This window comes from Onychostoma macrolepis, chromosome 25, assembly GCF_012432095.1.
Source record: "Onychostoma macrolepis isolate SWU-2019 chromosome 25, ASM1243209v1, whole genome shotgun sequence".
Classification (NCBI taxonomy): Eukaryota; Metazoa; Chordata; class Actinopteri; order Cypriniformes; family Cyprinidae; genus Onychostoma; species Onychostoma macrolepis.
Genome location: NC_081179.1, coordinates 9,410,828 through 9,431,563, shown reverse-complemented (window position 1 = coordinate 9,431,563; position 20,736 = coordinate 9,410,828). Strand labels below are relative to the sequence as shown.

The following is a 20,736-nucleotide window of genomic DNA, read 5'->3' as shown; positions in this document are numbered from 1 at the left end:
TTTTAATAAAATATCATTGAAAGAATTATAATAATGTAGTCACATTTTTATTCTCTATTGCATACAGGTATAATCAATTTTATTCAAATGTGTGTATCATGAAGAAACCTTTTAAATATTCAGGTCAGGCTATGGTGAATTTTCTAAATAAGACTAAAAACAAATCTGTTGTAGCAATACATTTCCCTTTTCATGTAAACACTAAAACACTATATACCTTGTTTGTTAATAGAATTGGCAAAATTAAATATTGACAGTATATAGCTTTTGAACTTTTAAAGGGGACCTATCACTTTTATAAGGTGTTTGAACACAGTTGTGTGGCCGCAGTGTGTGAAAACAACCAGCTTATCATGATAAAAATCCAGCAACTCATTTTTTTTTAATAAAACCAATAAATCATGCACAGTCTCTCCAAACGAGCTGTTTCAGATTCTCCCTCTGTTCACGTCACAGAGGGGAAAAAGTCCCGCCCATTTGTGACACTCTCTGCCCTATTAGCATAAACACAGCTCTGAGTGAGAAGCTGCTGTACTCCATTACTGGAGATATATACAATGTCAGCACCAAAGAGGCAAGTGTTGTGTTTTGGGATGCACTAATGAACATAGGAGTCGCCCATAATCTCCCCCCATCTGAGCCGAGGACACTGTGGTTACATTTCATTTTCAAAGGAAATATCCTGGAAAAAATCGGTAATGTCCCCTAATTGTTTAGGAATCAATACCAATGCTTCATGCGTGAACGTCAGCTCCAGACAAAGTAAGTATCACGCGTTTGTTTTCCAAATTGCCTTTCTGAAAGAGCTTCTTGGCACTCTGTAAGGCTAATTGCTAAAGCTATCATTGTCTCTGCTTGTTTTCACTGATGCTGCCTTCAAGTGCTGCCAAAATGATTGTGAATAGGAATGTGGTAGTTAAAAGTTGCTTATAAGCAATGTGAGTTGATCGCTTGAAGTTGTCCAGCTCATAATCAGTAGTGGGACTTATAAAGTTTGTGATAGCATGAGACTAAAGTTAGCCATGTTGTTATTTTTATCCCGCTGTGCTCCCCATCTGTGTAATTCATAAATGCGAATTTATTATGCACAGTATAATCAGATGACTGACTTTGAAACCGAGTAGTTTTCTGTAAAGATAACAGGCTTGTATTAATAGTGGAATGTTTATTTGCAAAGACTAGCACAGCTGGTGTTATGGATCAGCTGGGGATCGTGTTAACTGGGGACATGCGCCTGCACGCTAATATTTTTACTTGAGTTTCCAGCAGATGTTGGACCTCCACAGATTCCTCACAGGGAATTTTCAACGGAACAGATTTCAAAGCTTTCCACATTATTTGTGAATGTTTGTATCATTATTAGACTCATTATTGTTTCCCCTGTCGATGTCCCAATGTATCTGAAGCGGTTTAAGGGAAGTTTTAATGCGTTTTCGTGTCGCTTCTCAGACCACGCCCGGTGTCCTGACATTTTATCCTACCCGTCAGATTTTCCTACCAGGGCTTACTGCGCATGCGCACATCAATATTGCGCAATATTTCGCTTTTTTCTCATGCTGAACAACAATATTGAATGTATCTGCATTACTGTAAGGGTAGGTTTAGGGTTGTGGTAGGTGTAGACATTAATAAATCATAATTTGACAGGTAGCATTTTTCGTTGTCGAATTGTACTACCTACTGTTTTAGTAGCAATATTAATAGAAGGTAGCAAAATCTGACAGGGTAGCACAAATGGACAGAACACCGGATTAATTTGTTTAGGCTTAATTCCTTTCAATAGATTTTTTTTTCTAATGACAATTGTAAATTCATTAAATAAGGTGTTTACTTTGTTTCATTGCAACGTCTGTGTATGCATTTGTTCAAAAATATTACTTAATTTGTGTAAATGAATTTGAGCAGCAAAATTGCAGTGGTTGAAGGAATGTCAAGCATTTCATTTTCTTTCTGTTTTATATTGCTAAACAATGCGTGATAAACAAGCTATAGTTTTTTGTTATGCATATAATTTCGAATTAGTGACACAGATAAAATGCAATGAATTATCCTGAATAGGGAATGTTCAACAAACGTATATAGCCTACATAGTTAGGTGTTGAAGCAAAATCACACACACAAACACTTTTAACAATACAGCTTCAAAGCAGTTTTACATAAAATGCATTTTTTTTTTCTTTTTCTTTACTATGAAGAGAAATCTGCTATGTCAGAAATGACTGTCGATGTAATTACCATATTGCAGAAATGTACAGTTTTATAATAGAGGTCTGTCAAGTCAAATGAGGTCACCTTTATTTATATAGCGCTTTATACAATACAGATTGTGTCAAAGGAGCTTCACAGTGTTAAATACTGAAATAGTGTGTCAATAATGCAAACAAAGTTCATTTCAGCCGTAAAGCAGCTCTAAAATGAAGTCAATTTCTCAGTTAAAGTCAGTTCATGGTTGATTCAGTGAAGTCATCCTCTGGCTCAGTTCAGTTGTGCTGATGGCTGTCGAGGTGACAAGGTCTTCGCAGGGGATCTGTCTGTAGGGCACATCTAGTTTACATGGTCTCCACTGACATTTAGAGCTGTTGTGGTCTTCTCTAGGTGCTGATCCACCATCTGGACTGGAAACGGGCTGGATCTGGGTAGTTAACATCATTCAGTTATGCACAAACATGTTTAGGCAATGATTTACATATTAATGTTTACAATATAAGGATAATTTTGCAGTTTTGCATATTGATTCAGAGTTGGGATCATTAGTTTTTTGCAGGGGTTGTTATCTCTTCACAGGTGTTAGGGTCATCTAAAATCTTCACAAAGGCTGAATCCAAATGTTAGTGAGGTTGTTACCACTGAAATGAAGATAACTGGCATAATTCAAAGTTATATTACATATAAAGAGGCCCACACTCATTTTTTTTACGAAACTGACAGGCTTGTGTGTCATATTTTTAGCTCAAGAAGTCTGCAATAAAGTAAATTTTGAAGGTTTTCCTATTCGAATTAATGTTTGTGAAAGAGGTATCATATTCGTGTAATATGTCAAATGATTATGAGGTTAGTGATGTATACTGTCTTTTGCAATATTAGCCATATATGTAATAATTCATCATCACAGTATCATGTCAGTCATGAAAAAGTTGTGGCTGCTGAGTGACTGTCACAGGACTTTCATAGAAAAGACAGTATGGAAACGGTCTATGCTCATATGGAAGCTATGAGTCAGTAAGAAAGATCCTACAGCATGGTTCACTTTTAATAAACACGTCAATCACTTTGTCACCTTAAAAGTGTAAACATACATGCCATACATGTGACATATATCGCTCATACAAATTGTGGAAAAATGCCTTCCTGTGTTCATCACACATACAGTATTAAAAGAGTTTGGCTTTGAATCCTGCAGCTCATAACATGTTTTCTATGGTCGGAAACACAAGCAGTCTGCCAAGAGACCAGTAGGCCTATATGTAAAATGAAAAGCAGGAGTCATGAACTTAGAATTTACTTTAAACAAAGTGTTCTCTACATGTTCAATGAAAGACATCAGATTCACAACATATTCAAGCACCTAACTGAGCATAACGTACAGTACAATACAGACACACTATTAAGCATAGATAAAATTAAGGTAATTCAATTGATTATATGTTTGTAAGAAACTGAATACAGAATTGTTCTGAACAGAGTTCTAAGCCAATACAAAATGTTGATTTCAGATCAGTCATAAATCCATGATGAAACTTTATGTCCAGGGAAGAGGATACAGAGGCACCAGAGCTGACTGTACAAGGAAGAGATCTCAGATAATAAAATCAGAGTAAAGTCAAGTCAAGTCACCTTTATTTATATAGCGCTTTTAACAATACAGATTGTGTCAAAGCACTTAACAGTATCAAATTAGAGGATAGAGTGTCAGTAATGTATAATGATAAGATTAAACACTCAATTTTCAGTTAAAGGCATTTCATTATTGAATTCAGAGATGTCATTGTCTAGCTCAGTTTAGTTTAAATATTATCTGTGCAATCAAATCGGCAATAATCGCTATAAATTAAGTGTCCCCAACTGAGCAAGCCAGAGGCGACAGCGGCAAGGAACCAAAACTCCCTCTGTGACAGAATGGAGAAAAAAAAAACCTTGGGAGAAACCAGACTCAGTCGGGGGCCCAGTTCTCCTCTGACCAGACGAACCAGCAGTCCAAAAGTTTATATTTCTATTTTAATTTTGTTGCAATTTCTAACAACAGTAGTATTATGTAGTTAGGTATTTTATTATATTTTAGTTATTTTGTTATATTTTTTTAGTTTTATTGTATTCAATCGAGGTAAAACCACACAAACTTTTTTTCTTCATACACACACACACACACCGTCTGGTTTGTTATCCTTGTGGGGACTCTCCATAGGCGTAATGCTTTTTCTACTGTACAGACCGTACCATTACAGGAGACTTTCTGCATTTTTAGATTTTCAAAAAACTTCATTCTGTGTGATTTATTAGCTTGTTTACCTGTGGGGACCTAAATTTAGAGAAAACAGGTACACACACACACACACACACACACACACATAGGCTATATATATATATATATATATATATATATATATATATATATATATATGAACTACAGATCAATGAACAGGCTTGTCAATAAAAACACTTTGCAATTCATGTTTGCTTTAGGTAGCCTACCAGTAATTTTAATTTTTATATCTGTTAATTAGAACACATGACAGCACACTACAAATACCATGTACAGTGATACTGAAAAGAAAATACTTACATGTTTACTTCAGTTCGTTCATTGATCATCCATTGAGATTGAAACAAATGTCCCATGTTAACGTGGGCGTGGTTTGGGAGCATGGTAAACTTCACTAAAACCATGTGAAATACGCAGGTACGGACTCCGCGGAATCAAACCACTTTATTGTGCATGATGCCAATGTATACAACTGATGAAATGAAACACGTTTTTTAATCTATGACCTGTGGAATATTGCAGTGACGAATCTGTCGCCGTCTAACATCTGCTGGAAATCCAGGTAAACACACTTGCGTGCACGCGCACATCCCCAGTTAACACGATCCCCAGTTGATCCTTAACACCGGAGCTTGAGCTCTTGAAGCTCCGCCCTCTTCTCCGGGAGCAGCAGCTCACTCGCATCATACTCAAATCAGCGCGTTTTGGCTCATACCCTAAAAGTGGCAATTTTAACAAGCCGTAAAAATTTATCTGTGGGGAATATTGAACTAAAACTTCACATATACGCTCTGGGGACATCAGATACTTATTTTACATCTTGTAAACGGGCATAATAGGTCCTCTTTAATATACGTTCTTCATGGTACAGTCCTGCAGTCATATACTGCCATCTAATGGTGGAAGTTTTCAGTCTGATAGACTTTCAATGATAAAGATAAAAGATGAAACTATGCTGGAATACATAAGATATTATGCAAAGGTTTCCCAAAGGATTATAGATGATAAAACCATGCTAAAAATTCTTGTCGACTGTAGCTATAAGATTACAAGGATTACAATTTGCAATGGATTGTTTGCATTATAATTGTATCCTCAAACAAAAATAAATAAAAATGAGGTTTAGTTTCATTTATTGCAATTACACAGGTTTGGCTAATGTTGGTTTTATACCCATTCTCTCCTAAAACTATATATATATATATATTATTATTATTAGTTTTATTTTTTTAATTAATTAATTTTCATCTTACCAACAGCTGTTTGGGTACACAACTAGTTTACATCCAGACAAAAAAAAAATGTCAGTGCTGTGAAGACAGTTTCACATTGCCCTCTCCCAGCCATTGTGTAAGTTTATAGGTTGTAAGTTTGCTCCTTTATAGCTGAATTATAGAAGATGATTTTGTGCATGCCGGCACTTTAAACAAACATTTTGAATGTGAACTTTTCCTCCTTAGGGTTACGAAACCTAGAACTGAATTTTGTGTGAATCCAGATGAATCCTTGATCTATACTTTTTCACACTCGACTGTTTTTTAACCGTGGCAGCATAATCCAAGGTTATTTTGTGGCATGACTCACACTGTTCATACCTGCAGGGGTAGTTCTTTCAACTGAACTTCTTAAATTTCAAGCTCTCTGCAGAATTTATACAATCTTTATACTCAGAAATGGATGTTTATTTATACAAGAATGTTGTTTGGTGAAAAATCTCATATGATCTCATATAATAAGGTGTATAAATATATGAGGTGTATAAATCTCATATAATAAGGTCTCATATAATAATGTATTGATGTGTACATTATTTTGGACACAACAGTGTGATGCCAAGTATATAGCTACACAATTGTGTGTGTTTTTTCTTTTTGTTTGGCTCTCAGTTAACAGCCTTGAAGGGTTTTATTTGTTTTTCAGTTGTGAAATGCTGACTGTGTAGTGACGTTTGTATGGACAATACAAAGGTTAGTTTATTTTGGCATGATCATATAGGATGAAAATAAATGAGTGATTTAATGCACCAGCTTTGTACCACAAGAGGAGCTGTGACAGAGCGGACGTGATTCTCCTGCTTCTTCATTTTCTCCTGTTATAGGCTTACAGGTGAAATCCATAAATTAAAAAAGAAACCATTTAAAATGGAATGATGCTTTGACTATTGTAATAGATCGTGAATATAAACAGTGGCATTAGACAATGATCTGTTATGTATGCAACACTGAAACAAGTGAAGCCTTGTGCATTTTTTGGTATCAAAACACAGCAGCAGTTTACATCAGGAAGTACTGTCAGTACACTATTATAACATGGCTAAACATTTCGACTATCTTATTCATGAAAAATGCATTCATTGATATAAATATTTACTTTTGAGAGATGAACTAAGGATTTTGAGCAATTAACAGGCTTTTGGTAACCCATTGTGTGATGCTGTTTGTATAAATTGTCTGGAGAAATGCACTTGCTTGTCTGCAAATGTTGAGGATGAATTGAGAAATGTACTAAAGTGACTGAGAAAGACTGTAATATGTGAAATATAGTTGAATTGAATACTGAATACTTGTTAATACCAGATCTGTTAAGCATTCAAATATAAACTAAAAAAGGCAATGTGAATGTAATGAAATGTAGAGGCAATACAATTTGATTATTTTTGATACTGATGATTCTAAATTAGGCTGATTGGTGTAAAAATGGACACTGAAATAAATGAAATGAAAATGTTAAGTACTATTTTACTCATGCTTTTGTAACGGTGTAACCTTTTGATTCATTGCATCAGTCTGAAGAAACATCTTGAAGAATGAGACGCCTGATCTCTGTGCTGTTCCTGGTGATCTTCTGCTCTGAGCAGATGACTTCAAGCGGTGAACGCTCTTTTTCAATTGATTTAGCACAATCTAAGTGTTGTGTAGAGTTCACTGATCTGAAGATTCCTGTGAAAATGGTGTCGACTTACTACTGGACCAGCAGCAGCTGTCCCAGACGAGCTATTGTGTGAGTATCATCAACATTATCTCATTTTCAAACTGTAAAGTCAATCTGTAAAGACACTCCATTAAAAAAACAAACTTTGACCTAAATCTTATTTTTGTTTCTTTCCCATCAGGTTTCTGACAAAATCAGGGAGAGAGTTCTGTGTAGATCCAGAGACCGTCTGGGTGAGCGGCCATATTGATAAAGTGGACAAAAGAACAACAGTCTAAAAGAAGCTACACTGTTTCTCTTTGAACTGTGCATTTCATATTGTATATTCAAACCTTGTGCTATTTCCAATTTTATATAAAATATTTTATTGACAGAATAACTTATGTAATTGGGTTCAGTTTTTTAAATAAAATATCAATGATGATCATAATGTGGTAACGTTTTTATCTTCTATTGCATACAGGTATATTCAATTTTATTCAAATATATGTCTCATGAAACAAAGCATTTGTTTTAAAATCATGAATTGTATAAAAATGACTAAAACCAAATATGTTTTAGCAACACATTTCCCTTCTCATGTAAGCACTAAAATACTATATACTTGGTATTAATAGAATTAGAAAAATGAAATATAGACAGTAGGGTAGAGTGGAAAACGTCCCGTTTAAGGACTGTGTAATTAGTTTTCTGTAAAATTAAGGTTAAATTTGTTCAGCAAAGTTATCATAGTTTTAGTGAGACTGACATAAATTATAAACCAAGTATGAAAAATGTCCAGAGTTTTCATGTTATTAGATTTTTTAACAAAAATTTAATTTGTACCAAGGTGGCGTTTTAAAATAGCCCCCAGTCTGACAAAGCAAAAACATTTACAGCAAAATCAGAGTTCAGACAGTTTTAGCTTAAAATAAAAAAGAATATAATCAATAATTATGAATTACAAAATTATAATAGCTTATTTGAAAAAAAAAAAAAAAAAGTTAGCTGATGGTAGCTAACTTGCTACCTGATGCTAACTTGAGGTAATTTTTAAATATAAAGTCCAAATATTTTGATTCAACCAACTAGTTAGAATACATCTGATGGAAAAACAAAGGATTTGATGTTCAGAACAGAATAGCTACAGTAATTGCCCATTGCCCCCTGGGGGCGTTTTACCCCACAGACTTGAGAAGAAAAAAAATGTCATTCTGAAAATATAATTATATTTTTATTAAATAACACATACTCCCTATCTACAGGCCCTACTTACCGCACTCTACCTGATGTTGATATACTATGTGCTTCATGGTACTGTCTAATGGTACATCTAATGGTGGATGATTTCGGTCTGATAGACTTTCAATGACAAAGATAAGAGATGAAACTATACTAGAATCCATTAGATATTATGCAAAGTTTTCCCAAAGTATTATAGATATAAAACCATGCTAAAAATTCTTGTCAACTGTAACTATAAGATTACAAGGATTACAATATTACAATTTGCAATGGATAGTTTGAATTATAATTGTATCCTCAAACAAAAAAAAAAAAAAGAAAATGTACAGAAAGTTTCTGAGCAACTCATGTTGTCTCTTGAGTTTCTAAAAGGACCTTGTTGTAGATCTCCGGATGGATCTTTAGAAATTTCCAGAGACTCCCCTTTTCTAATTAATTTGAGAAATGCACTTGCTGGTTTGTAAATGTTAAGGATGATTTGAGAAATGTACCAAAGCAACTGAGAAGAACTGTAATATGCATAATACAGGCGTTGAATAGTTAAATTGAATAATACTGAAATACTTGTTAATACCAGATCTGTTATGCATTCAAATGTAAACTAAAGAAGGCAATATGAATGTAATAAAGTGTAGAGGAAATAGAATTTGAATAATTTTGATAACATTAATAACATGATTCTAAATGATTGATTGGGACAAAAAGGGACACTGAAGTAAACCAAATGAAAATGTTAATGGACTATTTTATTCATGCTTTTGTAACTTCGTAACAGAAAGCTTGAAGCTCTGCAGAACTTCTTCTTGATTCATTGAAGAATGAGACGCCTGATGTCTGTGCTGTTTCTGGTGCTCTTCTGCTCTGTGCAGATGACCTTAAGTGGTGATGGCTCTTTTTGTTAAATAAAGACTTATTTTCAGATTAGTAGGTCTTAGTTTTACAATTTAGTGTTGTACTTGGTGATTTGAAAATATAGACAGATACTCAAAAACTTTTGTCTTTTTTTGTGCATGAGCAAACAGATACATGAGATTTTTCTAATTTGGGATATTTCAGTTTTAGTACTTGATGTGGCACAATCAAAGTGCTGTGGAGAGATCAATAGTGTGAAGAGTCCTCTGAAACCGGTGACCAGCATCATCTGTCCCACACTCTCAGAAATAAAGGTACAAAAGTTGTTACTGGGGCGGTACCTTTTCAAATGGTACATGTTTGTACCTAAAGGGTCCATTTTGGTACCTTATAGGTACATATTAGTACTTAAAAGTGTACACATTTGAACCTAAGTGTACCTTTTGAAAAGGTACTGCCCCAGTGACAGCTTTTGTACCTTTATTTCTGAGAGTGCAGACACTAACTGTAAATGAGAAGCTGCCCTTTTCCTGTTATTATATTTGCATATTTCAATTCTGTGAATCTGTTTAACTGGGGGCTGAATTATTCTAACTTCTCTATCAGACCACAAGTGTCACTAGAGACAAGAAGTGGTTTTGTTTTCTTAGAGCAGGGGTTCTCAGTCCTGTTTCTGGTGGTTCAACGTAAGCAAACCTGGATCAGTTAATCAAGGTCTTTGGGTTTATATGTGAGTAAGGGGTCAAGGTTAAGCACCTGATATTTGGTGACAGCACAATTCAGATTTCATCATTAAAATCTTCAGATTTAGTTCATTTAATGTTGAGCTTGACAGGCCTGAAAAGAGGAAGTTGTGTGTTGTTTTGCTGAAGCACGTTTTCAGTGAATCTGAAAGAAAAGTATTTGCCACATTTTCACATGAGCAACAAAGCAGAAAAAGGATGAGGAAAAGAAAGAGCTAAAAACAACTCTCATTCTACAATGTTGATTCTCAGAAATGGATTTTCATGAATACCTTTATGAGGAATATGTCTCTGACTATGTATATAAGAAGCTGCTCAGACATTAATCTGGACACAACAGCTCTGAGATCTTCAAGCTCTACAGAACTTCTACAGATTCTTTCTGTGATTGTGAAGAAACATCTTGAAGAATGAGAAGCCTGATCTCTGTGCTGTTCCTGGTGATCTTCTGCTCTGTGCAGATGACTTCAAGCGGTGAGCGCTCTTTTTTAATTTTCATTTTTGAATGAAGACAAAATGTATTGTTTACAGATTTATGGCAGTTTCATTTGTTGCATTTGGTGATTTAAAATGTTGTGACATGATCAACTTGAAAACTTCTGTCTTATTTCTCCACATTTTAGCTGTCATTTCAATTGATTCAGCACAATCTAAGTGTTGTGTAGAGTTCACTGATCTGAAGATTCCTGTGAAAATGGTGAAGTCTTACTACTGGACCAGCAGCAGCTGTCCCAGACGAGCTATTGTGTGAGTATCATCAACATTATCTCATTTTCAAACTGTAAAGCCAATCTTTGATCTAAATCTTATTTTTGTTTCTTTCACATCAGGTTTCTGACAAAATCAGGGAGAGAGTTCTGTGTAGATCCAGAGACCGTCTGGGTGAGCGGCCATATTGATAAAGTGGACAAAAGAACAACAGTCTAAAAGAAGCTACACTGTTTCTCTTCGAACTGTGCATTTCATATTGTATATTCAAACCTTGTGCTATTTCCAATGTGTATATAAAATATTTTATTGACAGAATAACTTATGTAATTGGGTTCAGTTTTTTTAAATAAAATATCAATGATGATCATAATGTGGTAACGTTTTTATCTTCTATTGCATACAGGTATATTCAATTTTATTCAAATATATGTCTCATGAAACAAAGCATTTGTTTTAAAAATCATGAATTGTATAAAAATGACTAAAACCAAATATGTTTTAGCAACACATTTCCCTTCTCATGTAAGCACTAAAATACTATATACTTGGTATTAATAGAATTAGAAAAATGAAATATAGACAGTAGGGTAGAGTGGAAAACGTCCCGTTTAAGGACTGTGTAATTTGTTTTCTGTTAAACTAAGGTTAAATGTGTTCAGCAAAGTTATCATAGTTTTAATGAGACTGGCATAAATTATAAACCAAGTATGAAAAATGTCCAGAGTTTTCATGTTATTAGATTTTTAACAAAAATTAAATTTGTACCAAGGTGGCGTTTTAAAATAGCCCCCAGTCTGACAAAGCAAAAACATTTACAGCAAAATCAGAGTTCAGACAGTTTTAGCTTAAAATAAAAAAGAATATAATCAATAATTATGAATTACAAAATTATAATAGCTTATTTGAAAAAAAAAAAAAAAAAGTTAGCTGATGGTAGCTAACTTGCTACCTGATGCTAACTTGAGGTAATTTTTAAATATAAAGTCCAAATATTTTGATTCAACCAACTAGTTAGAATACATCTGATGGAAAAACAAAGGATTTGATGTTCAGAACAGAATAACTACAGTAATTGCCCATTGCCCCCTGGGGGCGTTTTACCCCACAGACTTGAGAAGAAAAAAAATGTCATTCTGAAAAGATAATTATATTTTTATTAAATAACACATACTCCCTATCTACAGGCCCTACTGTCCTCATATCAAATGTGATGTTCTACAAAACAACAAGCTTTAAAGCACTTTTTTTCTCTCTCTCTCATTTACTGTGAAATCCGTTTTCTCTTCGGTAGGCTCGGTTGGAAAAACTGAATTATTGTTTTAGTCTGACTGAAAATAGCATTTTAAAGTGAGTGTCTGACTCCCAAGAAAATCGCACCTTTTTTCTCACTGTAAATGAAGAAAAAAAAAACAGCTGCCCCATTTTTTCATTATTTGTGCATATTTTAGTTCTGTGAAGAAGAAGGCCCCTGCCCCTTTAATCACCAATGCTAAAGTGCCCTTTCAGTCCCATCTTGGTGCCCCTGGACCACGAGGGCATTTGTTTCACATCCTCATTGAGGGCTAAGAACCCCTAAAGTTTAATAACAGTGAGTTTATTACTTCAATAAAACACACCTGGATCAGTTAATCAAGGTCTTTGGGTTTACTTGTGAGCAAGGGTTGAAGGTTTAACATCTGATATTTGGTGATAGCACAATTCAGATTTGATCATTAAAATCTTAACATTTAGCGCTGAACCTGACAGGCCTGAAAAGAGCTGTGTTTTGTTTTCCTGAAGCAAATTTTCAGTGAATTTGAAAGAAAAGTACCTTCCACTTTCTTACATGAACAACAAAGCAGAAAAAGGATGAAGAAAAGAAAGAGCTAAAATCAACTCTCATTATACAATGTTGATACTCAGAAATGGATTTACATGAATGCCATTGTAAGGAATACATCTACTACCATTTTCATGCTTTTAGGGGGCACAATTTAAAATTCATCTTAACCTACTTTAATATTATTCATTCAGTCATTTTTCACCATGTCATGTATCACTGCAATCTAGAAGTAATCTATAACAATTTAAACTAAAATGAATGCTTCATCATGTTTCATTTATTTTGACAAATAATTTTGTATTGTAGTGTCAGGGGCATCATGCACTCATTTTTGAGGGGGCACGAGTGAAGGGGGGGGGGGTGGCTCTCATGCTTGTCATGTGACATACAGCAGCCACAGTACCACTGTATAACTGATATAGGCTTATGTCCTACTGAAGAAAAAAAAAACAATAAAACCATCACAGAAAATTTTAATGGTTTCCACTACAAATACCATTACAAACATTATAAACCATCAACTTTTAACCATTAAAAAATGGTTTTCTTTAGTGTACTTTGGGACATATTTCATTAGGATTTATTGGTTTTAACAAGCCACCAATAGAAAGTAACCAATTAGAGACCAACAGGGTCCATTACAGTTTCCAGTAAAACCAATACAAGTGCCATTATAACCAGTAGAACCATTACTAATTTTGTAATGGTGTCTATTGTTTTTTTCAGCAGGGGTTTTATTAAATTGTTTTAATTTTTTATTCGATATAGCCCCAAAATATATCATGAAATATCTTGATTCTCAAATGTGTAAGTAAATGCATTTTGCACCTTCATAGATTATGTTAGTTGATCTATCATGGGCGATGGGCAAAGTAGCCTACATTTATTAAATACGCATAAAAGCCTGTCTTCGACCTCACTTCTGTACCAGATATGAGTGTCATACCATAAAGTACTTTTAATACAACTGACTTTGTATTTAATGTGAATTTAATAAAAACTTTGTAAGTTAATTAGCCCATAACACTTTCACTGTAGTGTTTCAAAATTGGCTCTATAGACTTTATACAGTTCATTATTTTATTAGTCTCATATCTTCTTCGTCATGTTCATCTCTGCAACCAAGTTGTGACAGACCATAGAAATGAAAGGGGAAATTATCTCCATAAACATTGCCCCTATGGAATATTTCTTAGCCCAACAGGGCTACAATTTTTTTATTTTGAATCAAGACAAAATATATTTAAATATATAGTTTTTTCAGTCAATTTATGGCAGGTTTAGCTTAATTTGTTGCAATTACACAGGTTTGGCTAATGTTGGTTTTACACCCATTCTCTCATACTTCAATAATTGGTAAAAATAAATAATAAACAAATTAAAAATACACGTCTAAGCTGAACTAGAGGGCCTGCAATACTCACACTTGATTTCAGTTAGTCTAAAATGTTCACTATTATTCTAACTTCTCTATCAGACAAACAAGTGTCACTAGAAACAAGAAGTGGTTTTGTTTTCTTAGAGCAGGGGTTCTCGGTCCAACATCTTATGTTTAGTGATTTAATTAAAAACCTGAACCAGTTAATCAAGGTCTTTGGGTTCATATGTGAATAAGGGGTGAAGGTTTAGCACCTGATATTGACAGCAGAATTCAGAATTGATCATTAAAATCTTCAGATTTAGTTCATTTAATGCCGAGCTTGACAGGCCTGAAAAGAGGAAGTTGTGTGTTGTTTTCCTGAAGCATGTTTTCAGTGAATCTGAAAGAAAAGTACTTGACACATTTTCATATTAATGACAAATCAGAAAAAAGATGAGGTAAAGAAAAAGCTAAAAACAGCTCTGATTCTGCAATGTTAATACTTAGAAATAGATTTCCATGAATGCCTTTATAAGGAATACATCTCCTACCATGTATATAAGAAGCTGCTCAGACGTTATTCTGGACACAACAGCTCTGAGATCTTCAAGCTCTACAGAACTTCTACAGATTATTTCTGTGATTGTGAAGAAACATCTTGAAGAATGAGAAGCCTGATCTCTGTGCTGTTCCTGGTGATCTTCTGTTCTGAGCAGATGACTTCAAATGGTGAGCGCTCTTTTTCAGTTTTATTTTTGAATGAAGACGAAAAGTATTGTTTTTAGATTATTTATGGAAGTTTCATTTGTTGCATTTGGTGATTTAAAATGTTGTGACATGATCAAATTGAAAACTTTTCTTATTTCTCCACATTTTAGCTGTCATTTCAATTGATGTAGCACAATCTAAGTGTTGTGTAGAGTTCAGTGATGTGAAGATTCCTGTGAAAATGGTGAAGTCTTACTACTGGACCAGCAGCAGCTGTCCTAGACGAGCTATTGTGTGAGTATCATCAACATTATCTCATTTTCAAACTGTAAAATTCAATTTGTATGAGACACTCATTAAGAAACTTTGATCTAAATCTTATTTTTGTGTCTTTCACATCAGGTTTCAGACAAAAGCAGGGAGAGAGTTCTGTGTAGATCCAGAGACCGTCTGGGTGAGCGGCCATATTGCTAAAGTGGACAAAAGAACAAAAGTCTAAAAGAAGCTACACTGTTTCTATTTGAACTGTATATTCAAACCTTGTGTTATTTCCAATGTGTATATAAAATATTTTATTTACAGAATAATTTATGTGATTGGTTCAGTTATTTTAATAAAATATCAGTGATAAAATTATCATGTAGTAATGTTTTTATTCTCTGTTGCATACAGGTATATTACATTTTATTAAAATGTTTGTTATTATGAAACAAAGCATTTGTTTTAAATATCTCAGTCAGCATTATAGATGTATTATAGATGATACAGTATTAAAATAGATGATAAATGCTAAAAATTCTTGCTTTTTTCTGCTGATGTCACAAACTGCCAGATTTAAACAGGTTTTGCTCCTTCACAGAAAGACACTATGTCACTCATAATCACACAAAGGTGCTCAGACAACCTTTTCAAGCTCATAATTTGTTTCTTTTATTTTATTGATATCCAAATCACAGTCACAGAAGAAGCAAATAGGAAATTGAATGGCCTTTTCAAGCAACTATACTTCATTATTTTATAGGCCTATAAGAGACCCAAACCACAGAGTTACTATGATATAAGTTTATACTGCAAATATGCACACTAATGTCAGCATACGAATATGAAAAGCGTTCATCTATTGGTAATTGGTAATGTTAATGGTCATCTTTTCAAGGCTGTAAAAAGCTCTACTACTATTTCTGTTTCACTGTTTGCAAGGTTTTGTGTCTGTTTCTCACATAAAAGCATGTACAGTTCAAATAAAAATTCATTTCAATTGTCCCACTAGAGCCACAATGTTTTTAAAAAAGGTGTATTTGGGAAGTGTAGAGGTTGTTGAAGGTATTTGTGTGATAATAGTGTAATTTCTCAAAGTAGAATATCCACATATTATCTATATTTTTATTCAAGCATAAAATTGTGATTTTGTTTCTGGTACAGAAATGAGGTCAAAGTGTGTGTGTCGAAGGCCTTATGCTTAATATAGTAACATAGTGGTCCTGATTTACAAAGAGGCACCACTATATCACTATATTAAGCATAAAGCCTTCGACACACACGCTTCGACCTCACTTCTGTACCAGAAACACAAAATGCTACGCTCTCTTCAGAGACAGTATTGGAGGATATTTGCTTTTCTTCTTCATTAATACTCAGAAATGGATTTACATGAATGTCTTTATGAGGAATATGTCTCCGACTATGTATATAAGAAGGTGCTCAGACATTAATCTGGACACAACAGCTCTGAGATCTTCAAGCTCTACAGAACTTCTACAGATTCTTTCTGTGACTGTGAAGAAACATCTTGAGACACCTGATGTCTGTGCTGTTCCTGGTGATCTTCTGCTCTGTGCAGACGACTCCCTTACCAAAAAGTAGTATACTTCAAGTTTATTTTAAGTATACTTAAGTAAAGTTCAATTATATTTTTAAGTATACGTTATGTAGTAAGTATACAAATATCAGTGTACTTGTAGTATACTCTTAAGTGCACTATTTCAATGGGACTAAATTGGCCCACTTTCTAGTATAGAGAAGTATATTTTTAAGTATAACAGAAGTAAACTTTGAGTACACAAGCTTGTACTGCAACTATACTAAAAGTGAACTTATAGGTATACTGATAGCTTACTAATTAAATACTTGTAGTAGCATTTTTAGTATACTTTGAAGTATAGTCTCAGTAAACTACTAGTTCTGTCAGGACCACTATCGTCAAAAGATAGATACTTAGCATAAAGTTTTGGTTTGGCGGTATGGTTCTGTTCTGTGCAAAAACTCCCTGCCCATCCATGCAGCCTGTCATGAATGAGCAGGGAGAGCAACAATAATAACCCCCCCAACACAAATGATAGGCCCGAACCCCCCGACACAACGATAGGCCAGAACCGCCCAAACCACAACTGATGGCATTCTGAAAGAAGCATATCCTTCTGAAATAGCAGAGACTGGGGCAGCAGCCCCTTACACAGAAGGCAGTGAAGGGGTGCTCTTCTTTATAAGCAGCTAAGAAGAGCAGCAAGCCCCTTACCGGAAGAGAGTAGCAGCGAAGGCATGCTCTTCTTAACAAGCAGCTAAGAAGAGCAGCAAGCCCCTTTTATGCAATACCTGAAAAAGATGCAGAAAAATTGACAGCTAATTGACTCACTAAAAGTGACAGCCTAATTTGCAGCAAACACACGTACTGCAGCCATAGAAGCGAGCAACGAACGGTTCAGAGAGATTGCATATTCTACCTGGCCTAAATGCTTCAGCATCCATTTAAAAAACTCTATGAACAGCATATAATAACAAATCAACTCAGTTTACAGGTTGTCGTCTCCCATTGACATTGTGCTCGTTATGTTACGTGTCTTCAATCTGACAACCCACGTGAGTGAAGAAAGAAATCCTTACCAATACACTCGATAGCTTTGCAACAAGCGTGTTGCAGTAGTCAGAGAAACTTAAGGAAATAGCAGTCCCAATAACTAGATGAGCCATAAGCAGCAAGCATATTTCGAGAACAATCAGATGGCCTAACAACAGGTTAAATATTAGCTTCTTGCTGTTGCAAATTTACCAAGTACCAGTACTTGCAGTACAACCAATAGCTTAAAGAAACAAGCAGGTCTAGCAACAAACATGATACTGAGCACTAGATAAGCCCTAAAAGCAAGCAAAATCCCAATACCCTAACAGCTTTAAAGCAAAGACCTTCTGAAATAGCGTAGAATGCGGCAGCATGCCCTTTAAGAAGAAGAGAAGCAGCGAACGGGTGCTCTTCTTTAATCAGCAGCTGAGAAGAGCAGCATGCCCCTTTAATGCAGTACAGCATATTGTCAATACCCGACGTTTAGGCAACAGCATGTTGCCTTATCCAGATAATCGTTAGCATTAATAACCTTTGGTAGCAAAATCTACATACTGCCCGTTAAGTATCAAGCACGTAACAGGTACACTAATTAAAGCAACAGCATATCAAATAGAAATAAAAATAGGATAAGTTTAATGAAACAGAATTCCCAATACTAGATAAAAACAAGCCTCGCTGAGTAGGTTTACTGGGTAATGTTACCAGCGTGACAAAATACAACCAGTGAGCCTAAAGCAAAAGCATGCCTAGCAAACAAACATGTTACTGAACAACTGCCTTAACAACGAGCAATATTTGACGATAGCATAATTGCCAACATAGCATAAGGCAATGAGAACGAAATAAGAATTTTTACATGGATGCTTTAACCCTCCTTGAGATCTCGTGTAAAAGTGTTGTTGATGCAGTCACATTAGCACAACTTCAGCGATGAATTGCGGGCATTGCAGGCAAAGAGTCTATGTCAATGATATATCATTATGAGAAGCAGTGCTTGCTCAGGTCACTTCCGAGTCTATCAGCTTATATCAATCGCGGCGAATTCGTGTTCAAGTTCACAACTTGTTGAATCTGGTGAGAACTCCGTGGGAAACGAACCCCTGAAAATTCCTGATTGAACGCTTTCCCATAGAGATGGAATTCACCGTCTGATTTGCTCCTGAGCAAGCGGAAAAAGCTGCTGATTGATACGAATAGAGCTTATATAGGAATGCCGTGATAGGTGTTGTATTCCTATAGGTAGATACGATCAGAGAATCAGCTGATGCAAGCTTGACTCACGTGACCTGCCAGAACTAAAGCTAATACTTCATTTTAGTAGTTTTATACTCGTAAGTTTTCTTTAAGTTAACTTTACATCATACTTTAATTATACTACTATGTCCCTATTTAGGTATTAATTTGTATATAGTTTGTTATTTGAATATCTGGACATACAAAAAATCTAAAGAAAGAACAGAGTATCTGCTTGTAAACAAAAACATTTTATTCTAGCTTCATGCATTCTTTTTTTTTAAACACTTGAATGTGAGTAAGTTTCATAAACAAAAAATAAAGAAATAAACAACATTTTGAACAAAAAGCTGAAAAAAGACTATGAATTGGATTCAGAATAATAATCAAAACGTAGATGGAGTCGATCAACACCCCAAAGCTTGACAGCCATTATTACCTCTTCATTTTATTCCATAATGTTACACAGTTTTGATGCTGGTTTTATGTCTGAAGTGGTACAAGTGGAAGCATCTGTTGTTTTGGTTTCTTCTTCACTTGTGTTTTTTTTGAAATTCTGTACAGACAATGTGTACTAGCGCCCCCTACCATATAACAATGAAAACACGGATTCTAGGAGCACAAGTATATATTTAGACTTTTTCTAAATATAAGTCAAGTATACTTAAATGTCATTTTAAGTATATTTCTGAGAAGTACATAAAGCCTATTTCTGAGAAGTACATAAAAAGTAGACTAAAAGTATACTTTCCTATTTTTAGCCTATACTAATAGCACACTTGAATAAACTTCTTTTTCGTAAAGGCTTCAAGCGGTGAGCACTCGTTTTCATATTGAATTTAGACCAAAGTATTGTTTTCAGAATATTTGTGGCAGGTTTAGTTTCATTTGTTGCATTTGGTGATTTAAAAATATAGATATAACAGCTTGAAGTCTTCGTTTTTCTTTGCATTTTTTTTAATGAAATTAAGTTTGTGATATTTTGCATATCTCCTTATTTCAGTTCTCTATTCAATTGATGCGCCACAATCAAAGTGCTGTGGAGAAGAGCTCACTAATGTGAGGATTCCTGTGAAGCGCGTGGTGTCTTACTGAACCAGCAGCAGCTGTCCCAGACGGGCTATTGTGTGAGTGTCATCTTAGCTATTATTTCATTTTCAAACTATGAAGTGAACCTCCATGAGACAATCTTCTGAAGTTTTTGACTTAAGTCATGTTTTTGTTTTAACCTTCAGATTTAAGAGAATTTTAGGGAAAGAGATCTGTGTAGATCCAGAGACTGCCTGAGTGAGCGGCCATATTGATAAAGTGGACAAAAGAACAACAGCTGCTACAGAAACTAACGCTGCAACAACATCAACTGCTACAAAAACAACTGCTACAGAATCAACTTCTGCTGCATCGACAACTGCTACTACAGCAAAGACTCAGAGCCTTACAGTCTGAAGCTGTTTCTATTTGATCTCTACATTTCATACTGTATATTCAGCCACTATTTCTGATGTGTGTGTATATATATATATATATATATATATATATATAATATAGTGTGAATGAATCCAGCTGTTGTAATAAAATATAAATGATAAAAATATCATAATGTAGTGATTTTTTTCTTTTGTGTATTTTGAAAGCAATCTTTTTGTTTAAATTCTATTTAAACATTTTTATTTTAAAGACACTAGTAAAGATAGATGGTTAATACAAAAAAATAAAATAAATAAATATTAAAAAATCCAATAAATGTATAAATAACTGCAGTGCTCTGCTTCCATATCGACAGCAATTTCTTCTAGACAACAGAGACACTTAACTTAGCAACTCCTAAGATAC

General features: G+C 34.6%; 2 protein-coding genes and 1 long non-coding RNA gene across 3 annotated transcripts; all 3 read left to right on the top strand.

Moving 5' to 3' along the window:
* The first annotated feature begins 524 nt into the window (after window positions 1-524).
* On the top strand, window positions 525-20,387 carry LOC131534794 (uncharacterized). The gene is made up of 3 exons (XR_009269431.1): window positions 525-762; window positions 19,907-20,030; window positions 20,139-20,387. It is a non-coding gene; the product is annotated as an uncharacterized LOC131534794 (long non-coding RNA).
* Window positions 10,626-11,253, top strand: LOC131534792 (C-C motif chemokine 22-like). Its single transcript, XM_058767821.1, has 3 exons — window positions 10,626-10,704; window positions 10,854-10,977; window positions 11,061-11,253. Exons 1-3 carry the CDS (start codon window positions 10,641-10,643, stop codon window positions 11,155-11,157), a joined length of 285 nt encoding a protein of 94 aa, XP_058623804.1. The 5' UTR covers window positions 10,626-10,640; the 3' UTR covers window positions 11,158-11,253.
* LOC131534793 (C-C motif chemokine 13-like) lies at window positions 14,701-15,393 on the top strand. The gene is made up of 3 exons (XM_058767822.1): window positions 14,701-14,852; window positions 15,002-15,125; window positions 15,234-15,393. The coding sequence occupies exons 1-3, from the start codon at window positions 14,789-14,791 to the stop codon at window positions 15,328-15,330; spliced, it is 285 nt and encodes a 94-aa protein (XP_058623805.1). The 5' UTR covers window positions 14,701-14,788; the 3' UTR covers window positions 15,331-15,393.
* Window positions 20,388-20,736: the final 349 nt, after the last annotated feature.